This window comes from Pristis pectinata, chromosome 17 (assembly GCF_009764475.1).
Source record: "Pristis pectinata isolate sPriPec2 chromosome 17, sPriPec2.1.pri, whole genome shotgun sequence".
In the NCBI taxonomy this organism is placed as follows: domain Eukaryota; kingdom Metazoa; phylum Chordata; class Chondrichthyes; order Rhinopristiformes; family Pristidae; genus Pristis; species Pristis pectinata.
In genome coordinates this window covers 24,793,085-24,811,701 of record NC_067421.1, presented here as the reverse complement: position 1 = coordinate 24,811,701, position 18,617 = coordinate 24,793,085, and the positions used below count along the sequence as shown (strand labels likewise).

The window sequence follows — 18,617 nt, the reverse complement described above, 5'->3', positions numbered from 1 at the left end:
CTAACAGCCATAATTTTACTCTTCTGGTAATTTCATACAACTATACTGCTTCAGCTAATTCCACTTCCTCCAATGTTTCTTTTGTTACTCAGTGATTCCCCCTTTCATCCTGAACTATCAACATTTTTATCATGTAATTTTTCTTGCCTTTTGCTTTATTTCAACCTCCCTTTCTGTTCTCTCCTCATCTCCCCTTTTTCTCTGCTTCATAAAACCTGTTTATTTATATCCCCACTTCTGATAAAAGGTCATTGAACTATAAAGTTAATTCAGTTTATCTAGCCTCTGAGATGTTGCCAGAATTGTTGAATGTTTTGTTATGGATTATTATCAAAGGGTGATTTGGGGGAGGATTTCTTCTAGTGATTTCCTACTTCTGATTTCCAAGTTTAGATATGTTTAATGGGATCACCATTCCAGAGGGAGGGACAGTTATCTTGGACCACTCTCATACTTGGACCACGTCATTACTGACAGCATAGGCTCTGGGAAAGGTTCAACAGTTTACTTCCTAGGGATTGCACATGATACAGCAAAATAAGTGAGAGGAGGAATAAAAAAGGGAAATTAATATTATATCAGTCAGAATGTTACATTTCTTTCCCTCTCCCTATTCAGAGACACACAAAGGAATAGATCATGCACTTACAAAATTCAATTCCCATGGTCAAATCCTGAAAGTAGAATCGTGCTTGTTCTTCTGTCAAGGGTTTATCAGTAGGAACTTCCATTACAGGGCTGAAACAATACATAATCAATTGGAAGCAAACAGGCGTGGCTGGACTCCCAACATAAATAATATTTATCTGAACTGTATGATGAATGAAGACCCAATACAGTTTTAATTTTTGCAATGCAATTAGGAGAGGTTAGAAATTTGTCACTTGTTCAGATGGATAAAAGCAGGATGAGAAGACCATTAATCACAAATGTCATTTCCAGACTCTGCACACTAGTTGAAGAATCATACTGATTCAAGGTCTGGATGCATGGCGTAAACAAAACCTTATGGCATAAAACAGTAATTTATACTTCCTTTCCATGCTCACCATTTTAAATTGATGAGAACTCCTAAGACAATTGGCTGCAGAGAACAAGCTGTGGGTCCTTGCTCGATAACAATGCTGGGCAGGTGCAGGCAATTTAAAATGATGCCCATGGTAGGGTTGTGGAAATTAACATAGAACACAAAACTGTAATCCACTCTCAAATAAAGGAAAAAAATACCAAAGGGAAAACAAATTGATTTTTAGATTTAATTGCAAGTTATAATAATATTACATTACAGGAAAAGTGATAATAATAAAATCAGAATTACAGGAAAAATTACAAGCACATGAAACAAATCAAAGCTATTTATCTAAAAATCACTCATTGTTTTCCTAAATTTTCTTTGAAGTAGGGCCAAAAGCTCTTTATTCAGACTGGGAGAGTTCTATCCGTGATCATTGGAATGCACTCTCTTTTCACAGACAGTGTGCAGTGCATCAAACACATTAAGTATTCATTTAATTTTAGAAAGGACTAGTATTTTAAACTTACTAGAGGAAAATATGGGGCAAGAAAACAGAGTGGGCTAAAGTAAACTGGTATATTAGGCTAAGAGGTTGATCAGTTGAGATGCTCTAGCAGACATTTAAGGGCATCTTTCAGAAGGTATTTGCTAAGATATGACATTGAGCTTTTATTTTCTATAATAACTTTCATGTTCTTACTTTCGTCTTTAGCAAATTTATCAACTATTCCTTCAGTGCCTTCATCAATTCATTTATGAAAAGTTGTAAAATGTTGGGACCCCAGTACAGATCCCTGAGTCACACCATTTATTACATCTCATCAATAAAAAAAGACTCATTCATGCCTATTCTTTGTTTCTCGTTAGCCAACTTACCTTCTATCTGGAGCAGAATCAGAATCAGGTTATTATCACTGACGTATGTTGTGAAATTTGTTGTTTTGTGGCAGCAGTACAGTGCAAAACATAAAAATTACCATAAGTTACTGAAAAAATAAATAAATTAGCGCAGAAGAGGAATAATGAGGACCGTTCAGAAATCTGATGGCAGAGGGGAAAGAAGCTGTTCTTAAAATGTTGAGTGTGGGTCTTCAGGCTTCTATACCTGCTCTCTGATGGTAGTAATGAGAAGAGACCGTGTCTCTGATGGTGAGGGTCCTTAATGATAGATGCCGCCTTCTTGAGGCGCCACCTCTTGAAGATGTCCTCAATGGTGGAGAGGGTTGTGCCTGTGATGGAGCTGGCTGAGTCTACAACCCTCCATAGCATCTTGCGATCCTGCACATTGGAGCCTCCATACCAGGCAGTGATCCAACCAGTCAGAATGCTCTCCACCGTACATCTGTAGAAATTTTGCAAGAGTCTTTGGTGACACACCAAATCTCCTCAAAATCCTAATGAAGTAGAACCACTGGCATGCCTTCTTCATGATTGCATCAATGTGTTGGGCCCAGAATAGATCCTCTGAGATGCTTACGCCCAAGAACTTCAAGCTGCTCACCCTTTCCACTGCCGATCCCTCAATGAGCACTAGTGTGTGTTCTCCCTACCTTCCTTTCCTGAAGTCCACAATCAATTCCTTGGTCTTGCTGATGTTGAGTGTGAGGTTTTTGTTGCGACACCACTCAACCAGCCGATCTAGCTCGCTCATATATATATCAATATATTATCACCTATATCATTAGCTTTTATTTTCTGCATAAACATTCAGTGTGACATCTTAGCAAATGCCTTCTAGTATCCATTCTTACTCACAAAAATGCCCTTAAATGTAAAGAGGATACAAGGAGGTCACAAAGGGACATAGATAAATTAAATGAATGGGCAAAGGTCTCGCAAATGGATTTCAATGCGCAGAAATGCAAACTTGCCTATTTTGGGACTAAATGTGGAGAAAAAAATGGCAAAAGATTGCAGAGCTCTTGAGATGCAGAGGGATCGGATGTCCTAGTGCATGACACACAAAAGTAGTAGGAACAGCAAGTAATCAGGAAAGCTAATAAAAAGTTATTATCAGCAGTGGAATTAAATACAGAAGTAGGAAAGTAATGCTTCAGCATATATGGCTTTGATGAGACCACTCATGGTATTGTACCACACTGTGTATGGTACCACACTGTGTATGGTATTGTTCTCTTGATTTAAGGAAGAATTCAAGCATTGGAAAAAGTTCAGAGAAGGTTTATTAAACTAATACCACCAGGAATAGACAGGTTGATTTATGGAGGAATGGTTGAACAGGGGTTGGGTTTGTATCCTCTGGAGTTTTGAAGAGTGAGAGGGGACATGATTGAAACATAATATTATGAGTGGTTTTGTTAGGGTGGATATGGAGAGGTTGTCTTTCCTGATGGCTAATTCTGGAGCTAGTGGTTGTTATTTAAAAAAATAAAGGGGGATCCGTGCAAGATGGGCAAGGTGAAAATTTTTCTCAGAGGATAATGAATCTTTAGAAATCTCATCTTCATTAGTAGATAATACTTTTAAGGAAGAGGTAGATAGATAATAAAAGGGGTAGGGGGTGTAGTGAAAGATAGATGGACACACGATTTGAAGTTACAGTCAGATCTGCCATGATCTTATAATTATGCAGCAGATTTAAGGAGAAGAGAACTTTATTGGCCTAATCCTTTCACTACTTTTATGTTTATACATATGTAAATCGCACAAGTAGAAAGCAGAAAGTTAAAAAATGATACTTACCCTTGTTTCACTAATTCAAAAACTGAAAAATACAAATAATACAACAGATTACATTTTATCTGCTGAGTCACTCAAAAGTATATTTTCATTGTCTTTTATGTTGGTATCTTAATTTTATATGATTTACATCAACACTGTATATTTGTCAAATTCATTTTCACTTGTTTACAAACCTATTTTCATACGATATTTGTAATAAACACTTGGGTACTTGCTCTGAAAATGTGAACCTTTACCATTGTCAGAAACAAATGTGCATTTTAAGCACATCTGCTACACCTAAATATTTTAAACAGTTAATTACTGTAGTAGGATGCTGGTCTAAACATTATAAGTTCTTTGATTTGAAAAGCTGGTCCTTATTTTATGAAGAAATTTTCCACCCATGCCAGAATGACTCAAAATGCACATCAAACATAAATGGGATAGACATCAGCATTTAACCAGTGTCTGATACCCTCTCATCACCTTTGCTGCCCAAGACAGATGTACCTTGTCAGCCATAATTTTTAACTATTTCCTTCAATACCAGTTAACCAACTAAACTGGTGCACTTAATCTTATAACAAACCAAAAATTTCACAGAAGATACACATATACATGAAGAACAAAATTTCAGACAATATCTATTTTCCCTTTCCACATTTTCCACACTTTATTCATTTCTAGAATTATTAATAGAATTTTCACACATAGCCATTAAAAAGGAATAGTGTTTTTCCTGAAACACTCTCCAAGATAATACAAATTTCCCTACATCTCTTTCTACTTCATGCAATTTAGCAATCCCAATTCTGCACATCACTTAAAATGCAAGACAATGAACAAGAGCAATAGTAGTCCAAGCCTGCTTTGCCATTCAACAAGATCATGGCTGATCCTGTGCGCTAAATCCACTTTCACATTCTTTTTCCATATACTCCCAATTAGTTTAGAGCTCAAAAATCTATTAACCAATTTAGGGGAGACCACACTGAGTATTATGTGTAATACACGAAAATAGAATACTACATATTTAGCATTCTGATTTGGTGCTAGGAAACAAAACTCAGATAGGTAACCACTTTGCAAGTCATCTCTGTTCAGTCCGAAAGGGTGACCCTAAGATTACAGTTGTCCGTCACTTTAATTTTCCATTCACTCCCACTCTGACATCTGTCTTTGGCCTCCTACACCGTTCCAAAAAAGCTCAAGGGACCTCAGCTTATCTCCCAATATGACACATTACTGCTTTCACAACTCAACACCGAATTCAACGATTTCATATAGTCATTCATTTCCAGTCTAATATCTCACATTTCCAGGAATAATCACCTTCTTTCCATTAGCACTACTATCATAACCTCTCCTGATCTCCACCTCATCATTATTGTCTCTGCCCCCTGCTCATCTCTGGAACATTAAACTTAGTTCATCTCTGACTTTACCTGTTTCTAATGAAAGATCATTGACACAAAACATTAACTCTTTTTCTCTCTCCACAGATCCTGTCTGGGTTGCTGAGTATTTTAAGCATTTTGGTGTTTTCATTTAATAAATCAATTTTTTTTTAAAAATTGGTGTTGAATATCTTGGGAGGTGGTGATGCCAACATTTACACACTAAAATCATATAAGAGATTGCACTCTAAAATAACTTGCTGAATACAGTATTATAGAAGAGCCTATTATAACACAGTGAAAAATTGGACTGCATCCTTCTAAGCCCTATTTAAAAAAAAATACCCCCAAGATCTCTTTTAAACCTCCTACCTCTCACCTTAAAATTATGTCTTCTTGTTTTTGAAACCTCTACCATAGGGAAAAAGATTTTGATTATTTATCTTATCTATGCCTCTCACTTACTTCTATCAGGTCACCCCTCAGCTTCCTGTGCTCCAGGGAAAACAACCCCAGCCTATCCAATCCCTCCTCATAACAGATCCAGGCAACATCCTGATGAATTTCCTTGGCACTTTCTCTGCACATCCTTTCTATTGTGTGCAGACCAGACCTGTACACAATACTTCAAGTGCGGCCTAACTGATGTTTTGTAAAATTCAACAAAAGATCTCAACTCCTATATTATAAGCCCTGAGCCTTGAAGGCAAGCATACCATATGCTTTCTTCACCATCCTAGTCACCTGTGTTGCCACTTTGAGGGAATTCTAGGTCTCTCCGTTCATCAACATTCCTTAGCACCCTACCATTTACTGTATTTGCCCCACTCCTATCTGACTTTCCAAAATGCATCACCTTGCACTTGCTGGATTAAATTCCATCTGCCAAAGTTCCACCCAATTTTCCAATTGATCTATATCTTCTCTATAACACCACCAATTTTCGTGTCATTTGCAAACATACTAATCCAACCTCCTACAACTGAAATGTTGGCAAAGATTCCTTGTACTAATTTGAAATGTTATTTATAAATTCATGGCCACATTTTCTACTTACTAATTTTGTTCAGAATGGACTATTTGTAGGCTACTCGGGGCACAAATTATATGGACTAACAGAAGGTTTTCATTGAACGTACCCATATACAAATGGTCCTCACTGGGGTCATCAAGCACCTGCAAAGGAGAGTGATATCATTGAAACATGCCTATACTTCAACTAAGTCAAGGAAGTACATGGTAAAGACACACAGCTACAATCAAAAAAGTATTCAGGTTGTGGGCTTCACTATCAAACAATTTGGACAGCATTTATTATCCATTGTTAGCAATTAAACATTAAGAAGATGGTGGTGGACACATAAATCCCGGTTTGTATAACATACTGGTTTCCTGCAGTTTACTACATAATTTCAGATGACAGTTTAAAGTTGACTACTTATTAAAGCTGTAGGACTGAAGTTGTATACAAGACAGGTCTGTTATGGACAGCAGATTTCAATTCTTAAAGGGAATTAGTATCAGTCTCACAGCTTCTACCACTTTTATTGGTAACAAAATAATAAAATTGTTTTTTTAATTACTTCTGCTCTTTTATTGATGGTAGTTTCTACTAGAGTTCTAATAAACGAATAAGCTGTCTTTGAAAAGCTTGAGTTTACACTCTTGGTTTTACTAGCCTAACCACTTAACATAATCACTGTAATATTACTGAGAGCAGGTCATAATTGAAAAAAATGAATAATATTACACAAAATAGGTAAGAAAATAGAACTGCCAGAAAAGAAACAAAAACAGAATAATACTAAAACAAAACTGGACCAAAAACAATCAAAACTACAGGTGGGATTTTTTTGTTACTGCAGCTTTAAGCATCAGTTCAAAGTATCAGCACACACTCCTACCACTGGGTTCCCTATCCCCTACCCTCACTGTTCCCATCTGCCCACCTTCCCCCATTTGGTTCCAATCTTCACCTTTCTTTATTATTGGATTCCATAATCTGCAGTCCTTTGTCGTCTCCACCTATCACCTCCCAGCCTCCGTTGCTATTGTCACCTTTCCCTCCCCCACCTGACTCCATCTGCAAATCAACCCTTTCTCACCTGAATCAAACTATTGCTTGCCAGCTCTTGCCTCATGCCTCCCCCTTACCTCTTTATACTGGCTATCTCCCCTCTATTCTTTCAGTCTAGATGAAGGATCTCAACCTGAAATGTCGACTGACCATTTCCCTCCAACAGACACTGTCTGACACACTGAGTTCTGGTTTTGCTCAAGTTTCAGTTTATTCATGCTCATTTATATTTCATTTTTGCAATGTTCCCATCCACTAAGAAATTTGAACCCTCACTACAGGCTTGTGCAGTCACAGATTCTTCTACTACTTACAATGATAGCACGTATATTAAATGATAAAAAGACACTTTGCAACATGTAGTAGTCAATTTTGAGGAATCTTCTCGTTTTAAATATGAAACATACCGTCACCCTGGGTACATTATCTGGGAGTTTAGCTGAGCATTGGAAAATGGATATCTTAATTTTGTAGCAAAATTAAATCTAGTATAAACAATTGAAAGTATTTTAGCTGAAATATTTTTGGAAAGTCCTTTGAATTAATTTTGCTATCTGGTTAATTTGAAGAAAATACTGCAAGGAGGTCAATCTATCTCCAACATCCTGAACGCACATGTACTTATTCCAGCATTCTGCAAAATAAAAATAGAAGCACCAATAACGTCCTTCAAACTCAGTCTGAATTTAGCAGTAATAGAAATGCCCAAACATGTTATTAGAAAATGAATGCTTACAGAATTACATTAAAAAAATCCATATTAATATAGTTACCTCCCTAGATAGTGAAACCAATGACGCATATGAATCTGCAAGCAACGTGATGACTAATTTTATAACTGAGCTTACACCAAAGGATTGAGTTCTCTTTGATGGGGGGGGGGGGGGAGGGAGGTGGGGGGCGGTCTCATGTTCTTAATTAAATGTATGCACTTCTGTTGTCTGGGTTTGGTTCAAGATTTATCCATGATTAATTATAAATCTACATAAGTTTGAGCCTACACAATCAGACCAGATGTGAAATTACATATTATCCATGTTTAGCTTTCTATGGAGAAGCAAGCACACCCTCCTGGACTGGCAAATATTATTCAGTTTTAGCCATATGCTCATGAGCAACAGTTCCATGTCCTAGAATTTGTATGATTTATTGTGTATGTGGTAGATTATCACTGCAGCACAACTGTAAATTGGTACCTTTACCATGTGTTACAGAAAAAACAGTTTCTACCCATAGTTTGGCACATGCAACATTGCCTTATTAATTTTTTGAAAGTTCAAATGGATTTGAAACTTGTCTGCACCACCTTACATATATCACATACATAATAAATCATAAATGTCAACTTGGAGAATGAGCAAAACAGGACAAACTGCTGGAAGGTGGAGGAAAAGAAGGGCTCCAAAGAGGAATTGTTAAGGGAGCTATGTGAATGATGTTCATACTTCAATAAGGATACACTCTAAAATGTAATAACCTGCTCAGAAAAGTCACATTGAGCCAGATCTTGGCAGTAGGGGTTTCTTTCACATCCAAGACTACCTGATCCAGATGTGGGGAACATATCTTGTTGGCCTGAAGCATTCCAGGTTCTCATAACCCAAGCAGTGGTAGGGCCTTGAAAGGCATATTCAAGAAGACATCCTGAAAATCCCATGAAGGTTTTGACAGCTCTCAGCGTTCTTGAATGTCAATGACATTCAGATATATTTGAAGACTTAAAAATAAAAGATCCTGTCATTATTTTTTTAAATGTAGGAAAGAATTTTTAAAATCAAGTAAACACACAATGTTTTTTCAATAATAAATAATGTAGAATAGAACACAATTTAAAAAACTTACCATCTTACTTCCACCCCCTATATAAATGGGAATTAGACTCTAATATCTCATCTTTTTGCAAGTTGCCTCACATGCATGCTGTATTATGAACTATTCCCTTCTCCTACGGTTCCCTCACCATATACCTGCTAATGATATTATTCTTATGTTCTTTAGGAAAACCAAAATTCTGAAAACTTTTTATATTTAATATAATTCTTCCTCTTTGACCTGATTAGGTTCAAGCTGCTTGTTTTTGATTTGACCTTCACAAAACCATAACTAGATAACAAATATTTTAAAAACGTTATCAATTTATTTTTGGAGGAGGATCATATCAGTGCTAAAAACAAGGCAACATATGAGTACTTCCAATACTATGGCCCTTTCTGTTAAATTTTTGAAAAAAGGGAAAATGTGGTTTGCAAATTGATACAGCATTTTAAAAATAGTTAAGATAACAAATTACATTCATGCATGCAGGATGCAGATAAAAATAATCTGATAACCATTACTGCCTCCTCCATATATATATATACTCTTTCCAGTTGTTGAATATTAGATAAAGGAAAAGTAAAAACCTACTTCAATTAGTTTAACCACATTTGGATGATCCAACTTTTTCAGGATAGCAATTTCTTGGTACACACAATCCAAAGGTCCTTTAGGCTGCACTGAGGTTTGTGGAACTGCTTTGGCACCTCTAGGTGGAGGACGACCTAAAGAGCAGAAAAGAACCATTTTCTTGGTAGCCACTTACTCATTAAAGTATCTGTGCTCAAGTAATTCTTTCTCTCAGTTTGTATTTCAACATGAGATAACAACTTCTTAAAAAAATTGTTCACTTGACTGATGCTGGTACAAGGAAGATGACAAGTATGTTTGTTTCAAACCAAACAAAAGCAAAGTATTTTTGAGGATTGAAGTGAGGGAGCTTCCTTACAAAACAATGTAATTTAATGGACTGGATCATGGTCAATCCAACTATTGCCTGCACTTGGCTTCTGCTTTAATCTCATGGCTGCACCTATCATGGCATCTATGGATTGGGTTGTGCTGGCAGCCTCCATTTGAGGGGCCTTCTGTGAGGCAGTGGGCCATAAACAGTGACCATGCCTCTGGCTCTGGAACTGGATGCCCCATCACTCAGTACCATGATCATCTTTGACTTCTTTCATTGCTTTAAATGCCTCTGATATTTGAACACATAAAAACTGATAAAAATGGATTAATATTAAAAAATGTTTAAAAATTAATAATAAATAACTAATCTTCCTGAACCTTCAGAGTGCAAACCGCAGCCACCACTAGATTCAATAGCCAGTCTAGCAGTGGAACAGTAAGTCAGATATATCACTATCTGATCTCTAGTGTATTGCAAGTTTCTGCACTAAAGTATTCAGATTCAAAAGCCAAAAATGTGCTGACAGTGGAGAGCAAATAAATGGCAATGACACATAATCCTGCCCAATAGGTGCAATTTTGGAACCCACAATAGCACTTTTTGGGAGCATACTTCTGAAAATATAACACTGCATAATATCATTGCAGGCACAACATTACCCTTCAAACATAATTTAACTAATAAACAAATTTTCTTTTCTCTCCCTTAAGACTTGAAATCAAAGGATAAAAGTTGAGTTATTGTCAGATGTTTTTTTCTTTTCCATTAACTTACCTTTTGGAATTCTTTCTATTAGAAATATCAAACAACTGTCCCCAAGTTTCTGTTGTTTACACAGGAACTAATAGATTTCCCTTTCTTTAATGAGGGGAAAATCATTCCCACCTTCAGACATCATCTAAAATGCATGCCCAAGACTAAGAACCTCTTTGTATGAAATGGCCAGAGAATCAGTATTCTCACACTCAATGTGGCACTGAGTATCAACTTTACTTGCAAACCAAAAAGTTGTATTTGTTCTGATAAAGGTGTTGAAAATAATTAAGAGTTGGGACAGATAACAACAAGCCGAGAGATTTAGAATTACAGGAAGCAAACATAAAACAAAATAAATTTGGGACAGATCAGTGGACAGAATTTCCTCAAAGGTGTTGCAAGACTTACAGAATACTACACTGGAGTAAGTAGTTGAAAGAAATGGAATAAAGATGGGACAAAAGGATGAGTACATACTTTTCCATACCGTTGGTATGGAAAATTCAATTGGGTCAAACGGTCCACTTCCATTTTCTAATTTCAATGACTATGGAAATATTGGTATATTTTAAAGAAAACATGATACTTACGGGGAAATCCAGCTTGTTTTATTAACTTCTTTTTAGAAAGGACTTTCATTGCCTAACAAGAAAAGTATTAGTGAAGCTTTTAATTCACATTTCAGTCTTAAAGAGCAAGACAAAAATCTAATAATCCTGAATTTCAGAAAGAGTATGAAACAAAAATGTGGCTTTATTTAGTGGATTAAATGATAAACTAATGACGTGCATCTGCAACTTAAAATCATTGCATATAGTTGTTCTATTCCCATCCTAACAATATCCAGATGTGGAGGGTCCATCTTGCTGGCCCAAAACTTCCTGGACTCTGCGAACAAGACCTGGACAATGCCAGATCTTCTGATATAACACTGTAGAAGCTCCACACCTGAAAAGCCTTTGTCACCTGGCAAAGGCCTGTCTGAACTTTACCAGCAGTGAAAGCTTTGCCAGCTGTCAGATTTAAACTTTTTTTTTTAAAAAGATAGCTTAGACACTCGTATATTTAAAATATTAAAACTGGAACAAGCCAATTCTTTTTCTAAAGCCTCTTTAATAAACTTTAACAAAACAAGCATGACCAAAACACATAATTATAATCATTAAACTAATCAAAATAACCATTTCATTATTCTGTAAACAATTCAATATTGTTGGAATCAAATAATGAATATTACTACAGAAAAAAGTTTTGGGGCAATTGTGTCAATGGACTGAAACCTACTTATTTTTTGCTTGTGGTTCAGATGAGCAACACCTGCAAGCTGCTGCGAGTCAGTTAGTGCAAACATAATTTCCCTGCCCAATTTCTGTGCTGCAGCATCTAGGAAACACTTGGGCATCTGACCACCTGCTCTGCTGCTGGACTCTGGCAGGGAACAAATATTTTGAGCTGACGAGCCAGATGCACCTCATAGATGACCCTGAGCCTTACGTCAGCCACAGCTGGCGTTCTGGTACAGCCCTATTCATCTGAATGGGGTTAACAACTTGTACTGAAAAAGTAAAGGCAACTGGTTTGTTTTTTCTTTAACTAACATTAATGCTATAATTAACATTTTAATTAACTTGCAACAGTTAAGTATGTTTTAAATAAATTGCCATTTTTGACTTTTTAAAATGTCTGACCATCAGAGGCAGGGCCACAGATTCCACTATCCAAGGGCTGGTTGCCACTTGCAGACTGCTCCATTCCGTGCGGCCTTGATTTTCATTTGACTCCTAGGGCTACAAGGTTCTTGCAGATGCAGGGATTGCACTGATGTGCTAGGTCAAACACTATGTAACCAATATTAAATGGCTCTTACATTTATGAGAATAGAATTACATTTTATTTATATTATGCTTATCAACATAAAGTAACAGTAAAGATCAAATTCTTGATTTAGTATACCCAATGGGAAGAATGTTTGATTTTTTCCAACACGTACATAGTAGGTGTTATCATCTTCATTATATGCCAGTTTGACAACTCCATAGGAACCCTGCACAAAAAAAACCACACAAATATTTCAGAAGACAAGTACGTGACATAGCATGCTTCTACTAGGTAAACTATCTCCAAAAGCCGCCTTAAATCATGCAATAATTCACTATGAACAAATTAGTATAATTTTGGAGAAAATAGAGACTCCTTTGGTGGAACAATAGAATTAGTTGATTAAAGTTTTTATGTCATGATAATTAAGATCAACAGATGTGCAAATGTTAATTAGAAAACAAATTCTGGTATAGATCTCAGTTATACTTTGGAAACTCATGTAGTCCAATACAGTTTGCACAGTGGTTTGCCACTCATAGGGCAGGGCATCCCAGAAATTGCCTAGGAGGGAGATACAGCCTTTGCTAAACTGTTCATATTTGCAAATGTACTTTTTATTTTCCCTAATACAGTTCCCTGGAAGTGAAGGAAATATTGTATTGTTGGACGTATTATCTAACCATATTTTTCCTAACACATAGGCCATCTACAAAATAACTTTGTTTCCAATATTCAATGCTAAAGTGCAACTCCATAGACAACAACTAGAAAGCATGATTGAGAATTTAACAAAAAGTGGAAAATTGTTTACAATTATTACATATTTTGTTGATGCTTACCTTTCCAATTTCATCTTTTAACTTGTACTGGTTTAACTGCACACAATCCTATTTGTGAAAGTAAACAAACGCAATGAATAAAATGTTATTAGGACTTTGCCTGTCAGAGTCACAATAACTCTATACCTTGGCCAATGAATTATACCTCAACTGCTTTTAATTTGCAAATGCAGAGGCAAATATGTCTTATGATCATAATTTCATTCATTTCAGTGGATTATATTCTTTAAATTGTACATATTTTAAAGCATTGAATACATAAATTATTCAGAGGAAACTATTTTCTGAATACATGAAAGTTAAAGTAAAAAACTGTTAGTTCAAACTAGTCTGACGACGATGTCAGAGTTTATATATCTATTTAGCATTTGCAGTATCAAGATAGATTGCTTTCCACTGTATTTTCAATTAAACTTTGAATATCATACATCTCTTCCACTATGAGAATACTTGATTCTGTCCTAATGCCTTCCACTGGAATTCAGAACAAGTAACTGATTCTCTTAACCCAGCATGATTAGCAGTCTTTCATTTATCTTCCTCTATTTACCTTCCTCCACACAGATTAGCCATGATTAACAAGCATTCACATCCTCCTCTTAGGCAGCACAAGAAGGCACAGTGGTGCAGCTGGTAGAGATGCTGCCTCACAATGCCAGCAAACTGTGTTCAATCCTGACCTCCAGTGCTGTGTACAGTTTGCACATTCTCCATGTGACCCCATGGGTTGCCTCCAGGTGCTCCAGTTTCCTCCCATGTCCCAAAGATGTGAAGGTTGGTAGGTGAATTAGCCCCTGTAAATTACCTCTAGTATGTAGCGAAACGGTGGAATCTGGGGGAAGTTGATGGGAAAGTGGGAAGAATAAAATGGGATCAGAGTAGGATTAGTGTAAATAGGTGCATGGACTCAGTGAACCAGTTTTTCCTGCTGTATGATTCTATGAGCATCAAAAGATATTGTGTCACCTAGGCTACCTTGGTCATCATCCTAGCACAGATATTCCCTTTGTTCTCTCAAAATAGAATCGCTTAAGAACACAAAACTATACAAAAGAGCTGCTATTCAAGTTTTCTTAGTTCATCAATCCACAGAATATGAAAGATATCCATGTACCAAACAGTGACTGCCCAATGGGATAAAGCTAGAAGTAAAATTGCTGCCTTTTATATTTCTGATTTGGCATCAGACAAGGCTCTTTGAATCATGATGCCCCTTACTGAAAACTTCATATAAACATTTTGTAGATTGTGCTTAACTATAAGCAACCACATGGAGAACCTCTAAGCAAAATTTTTTACTTGAAATTTGTTCACAATTTTAATGGTAATCAAGTGAAACTCCGGAATACTTATTTAACTTTACAATGCACAATTTTCAATTCCAACAGTGTTTGAAATATCATGAATCTGATTGTGACCAGGTGAAGAATGAGATCATTTCTTGTTATCTTAAGGACTTTGTATCTCATTCTAATCCACAACACTGCTGTGGAAAAATGTTTTTTTAAAACAATATCTACATCTTCCTAAAATAGGATCTCTCTTCATTTCTCAAAACCATGCATTTTGAAAAATTGTTTGCTTATTGTGTTTTTTTTGATTTTGTGGAAAAGAAATGGGTTAAGTTTTGGAAGAAGATACATGATGAGTCACGAAACAAAGCAGACTACCTGAAGTACTGCCATTTCCCTTCTCACGGTGCATCTCAAGATGAATACACATTTTATGAAGGGAAAATTAATTAACTTTGATAATATAAAAGAATACACAAATTTTAAATGATCACAACCCTTCTTGATCTTGGGAAACTTCCTCTAAAATATCAGAAAATGTTACTATGATGACATATTTATCAACATGCAACTCTTTACAACTTCCTTTTAACATTCTCAAGAAATACTTGAAAACAAAATACATCGAGGTTTTGTATATATTTTTAACACAATCCTCTCAGGAAAATGAAGTAAATCCTGACAATGGTGTAGATGTCAGGTCTGAACAATAACAACAGAATTTTAAATAGATTTTTGAAACCTTTTAGTAAATGACTTAATCTAAATGACATTAATTTATTTTTCCAAATTCTATTTCCCCCACACCTTATGTGATTACAAAATAATTCTTGTCATCTTCTGCTTTAGGCTTATTTTTGTAGGATTTACCTTCAAAATCATTATGTATTAGGTCTAATAATCTCAATCAAACCACTATGTAGAATTAAATCTGGAAAAAATTCTGTGTTCTTTCACCCTTCCCTAACCTTTTTTGAAATTTTACTTTTAATAAAAGTTAATGCACTGCCTCCATCTAGTGACCACTGCATATATAGTCAGTTCAGTTTCCTGCATCACCATACTTCTTTTGGCAAGAACCATGGTCAACAAATATTTAGAAAGGACACTAGGAGATCTAGATGTAGGTTGTGCTGAGCTAACTACAGGTAAGGCACTGATGATGGCCTAACAGATAGTGTCACTGAGTAGAGAAGAGCAAATTAATCAGAGTTTCTGCTCACGACTGCTAAGTAATGATTACTGTTAGAATCAAATGTTTTAACTCCTGCAGCTGAAGGATCAATATGCATTTGCTGTTTTGGTTCATGCAGGAAGTGTTGCTTGTTGCCAGTGAAGTCATGACCCAAAGAATACATGGCTTCTCAAAGATGGGGGAAACAGGGAACAGGAAGAAATTTTGCTCTTGAAGGAAGAAAAATCCAATATAAAAAGATACTAATTTTAAAAATGTGATTCATTTTAAATCAGTGACTCTCCATTGGAATAATGAAGATATAGAGGAAAGAAATAGAAAACAAAATACAAGGAGGGAAACACGTTCATAAATAGCTGGCTCAAAGTACAAAAAATGGGAAGAGGCTGTCTACTGATAAAGAAGATTCCAAGCTTTGCAATGGAGATAACAATACAGGAAACATAACATTGAAACTGAAAATGTTGGAAATATTCAGGAGGTCAGGCAGCATTTGTGGAGAGAGAAAAACCCTTCATGAGAACACACTTTCACTAGAAAAATGTATTTTGAATTGTGTTACGAGCAGATTTAAATGCATGACAATGTTCTTTTTGGAAATGTCAATTAGAATCTGGATGTCTTAACAAAAGCAATAGATGAGGCAAAGGATTACAACATAATAGGATTCTCCACCCCACAAAGTCTTTAAGGCCCATCATGCCTGTACAGAGGCTGTTAAATGTAATTAGATTTCTTTCTACTTTCCCCATCATAATAATTGAAGCATGGTATTTGCATCCACTCACCTTCAAAATGATTTAAAAACATGGAAGCTATCTTATTGGCTTGTCTTTATTAAATTTTCTTCTTAAGGAGGAACCAAAGTCAGGTTAATGGCCAATTTTCCCCATACTTAAAAAAAAAACTTGTCCCTGCAGTCATAACAAAAGTTATCTACTTAGGTTTCCAAACTCCTGGTGTGAAATTTAGGTGCAACATAACTGAAGACTGCCTTTTGCTGAGAATATCCTATTAAAACATTCTCATTGCAGTATACAAGTGAGGATAGAAATCTCACTAATTACAGTCCTAGTGGAAGAAGATCCTTCCCATAGCAGATGCGAAGGAAAGGAAATCTGAGAAAACATTATAAAATAAAAATCAATAAAATGGGAAAAACTAATATTAAAAAGCAACAGAACATATGAATATACAAAGGATGATAAACTGAAAAGGAATTGCCAAAAAATAATGTAATCCAAAAGAAAACAATGATGGACATAACATTATGAATTAAGTATGCATGAGAGGAATGAAAATAGCAGAAGATACAGAAATTAGGAACAAAGGGAAAGAATAGTTCATTCAGACAATCTTGTTCTGCCATTGTGTCATGACAAATCTATAACTCAACTCTGTATGGTAATATCCTTTGATAACTTTTTCCATTAGTTTTCGATCTCTGTTTTGGTAATTTCAATTAATCCAGTTTTTAAAATATTTCTGGGGACAGAGTACCAATTTTTGCAGGGATAACAATTGCTTCCCAATTTAATTGCTGCCTAGTCAGGTGCTAATTTGAAAATGTGTATCTTCTTGTTCTGGTTCCACCACAAGAGAAAAAGATTTTCTGTTTATACCTAATTGGATCCTTCTGTAACTTTAAACAACTAGATTAGTTCATCAGTAAACTTATAAAATAAAAGAGAAGTGATTTAAATCCAACAAATCCTTCCTTGAAATTCAACTCCTTAGTCCACTAAATGCATGGTAAACAATGTGCCAGCCATTACTGTACAAGATTTTGGTTATTCACATCAAGGCAACTGCTTGTCAACTCACAATCAATGCTTCAGTAACTGAAAATAGCAAATGCAAAGATTGGATGTCTTACTGGTTAATTATGAAATAAAGTTATTAAATTGGATAGGGAAGATGATGATGGGCAAATAAGAGTAATGGAAATTCAATAGGTGAATAGCTACTTGTTCTATTGTTCCGCAAAAAGTAGTTACTTGTGCTTAGACTCCATTCAGTCATTTCATTTTCAGATTTTCCTCTTTTTGCTTAAAAGAATCACTTTTGACAGTGCCATGATGCTGCATTCAGCGTTGGATATGTTGCGGATCCAAATATCTAAGAGACCACAATCTGAAATCTGCAGCTTGAAGGACCAAAAGTAAAATCTGAACTATCTGCATTTGTCACCCCCACATATCTGCATGACTACATGAAACAAATGCTAAATCCATTGACACTGTCAGCTGTGTATAAAGTACTGTCAACTTGATGCGGGCAATATGTATCATTTAATTATGAAATACTCTCATTTTCTAGAGAAAATAGAACAATTAACATTATAGATAGTAATTATGGTTGCTGCTAAGCTGTCTACAATTGTTGTACATATTAAACAAAAAATTGTTTAATATGTACAACAATGAAACAACAAAGTAATAACTATCACATCTGTATAAACAGCAGAAAACTATTGTTCTTGTAACACTCAAAGGTCTCTCAGAAAAACTCAGTTTCACAAGGAATTACTTTAATGTAAGTGATTCAATGTTAAATTAACTTTGTATTATTCAATATTAAAACCAAACATTTCCACAATTATGAATAAAAAATGAACTTATTAATATATTCATTTGTATATTTAGTCTAAACTTTGAGCTTACCGTAAGGTTATTTTAAAAATCTTTATTTACAGCAGGGTAACAGGCCCTTCCAGCCCAACGAGTCCGAGCCACCCACTTAAACCCACGTTAACCTAGCCCTAAGTCTTTGGAACGTGGAAGGAAACCCATGCAGACACAGGGAGAACATACAA

The 18,617-nt window shown here is 35.7% G+C and overlaps 1 protein-coding gene across 7 annotated transcripts in view; it reads right to left on the bottom strand.

Moving 5' to 3' along the window:
- The window catches only part of LOC127579242 (calcium/calmodulin-dependent protein kinase kinase 2-like), a 58,990-nt gene that overhangs the window by 22,117 nt on the left and 18,256 nt on the right, over positions 1-18,617 (bottom strand). For all 7 annotated transcript variants that reach the window (XM_052031883.1, XM_052031879.1, XM_052031880.1 and 4 more), the window contains exons 3-9: positions 13,316-13,363; positions 12,646-12,699; positions 11,246-11,297; positions 9,581-9,714; positions 6,237-6,273; positions 3,719-3,740; positions 650-738 (exon numbers count right to left, since the gene is read on the bottom strand). In XM_052031883.1, coding sequence (XP_051887843.1) covers positions 650-738; positions 3,719-3,740; positions 6,237-6,273; positions 9,581-9,714; positions 11,246-11,297; positions 12,646-12,699; positions 13,316-13,363 — 436 coding nt within the window. The remainder of the gene's footprint in view (positions 1-649; positions 739-3,718; positions 3,741-6,236; positions 6,274-9,580; positions 9,715-11,245; positions 11,298-12,645; positions 12,700-13,315; positions 13,364-18,617) is intronic.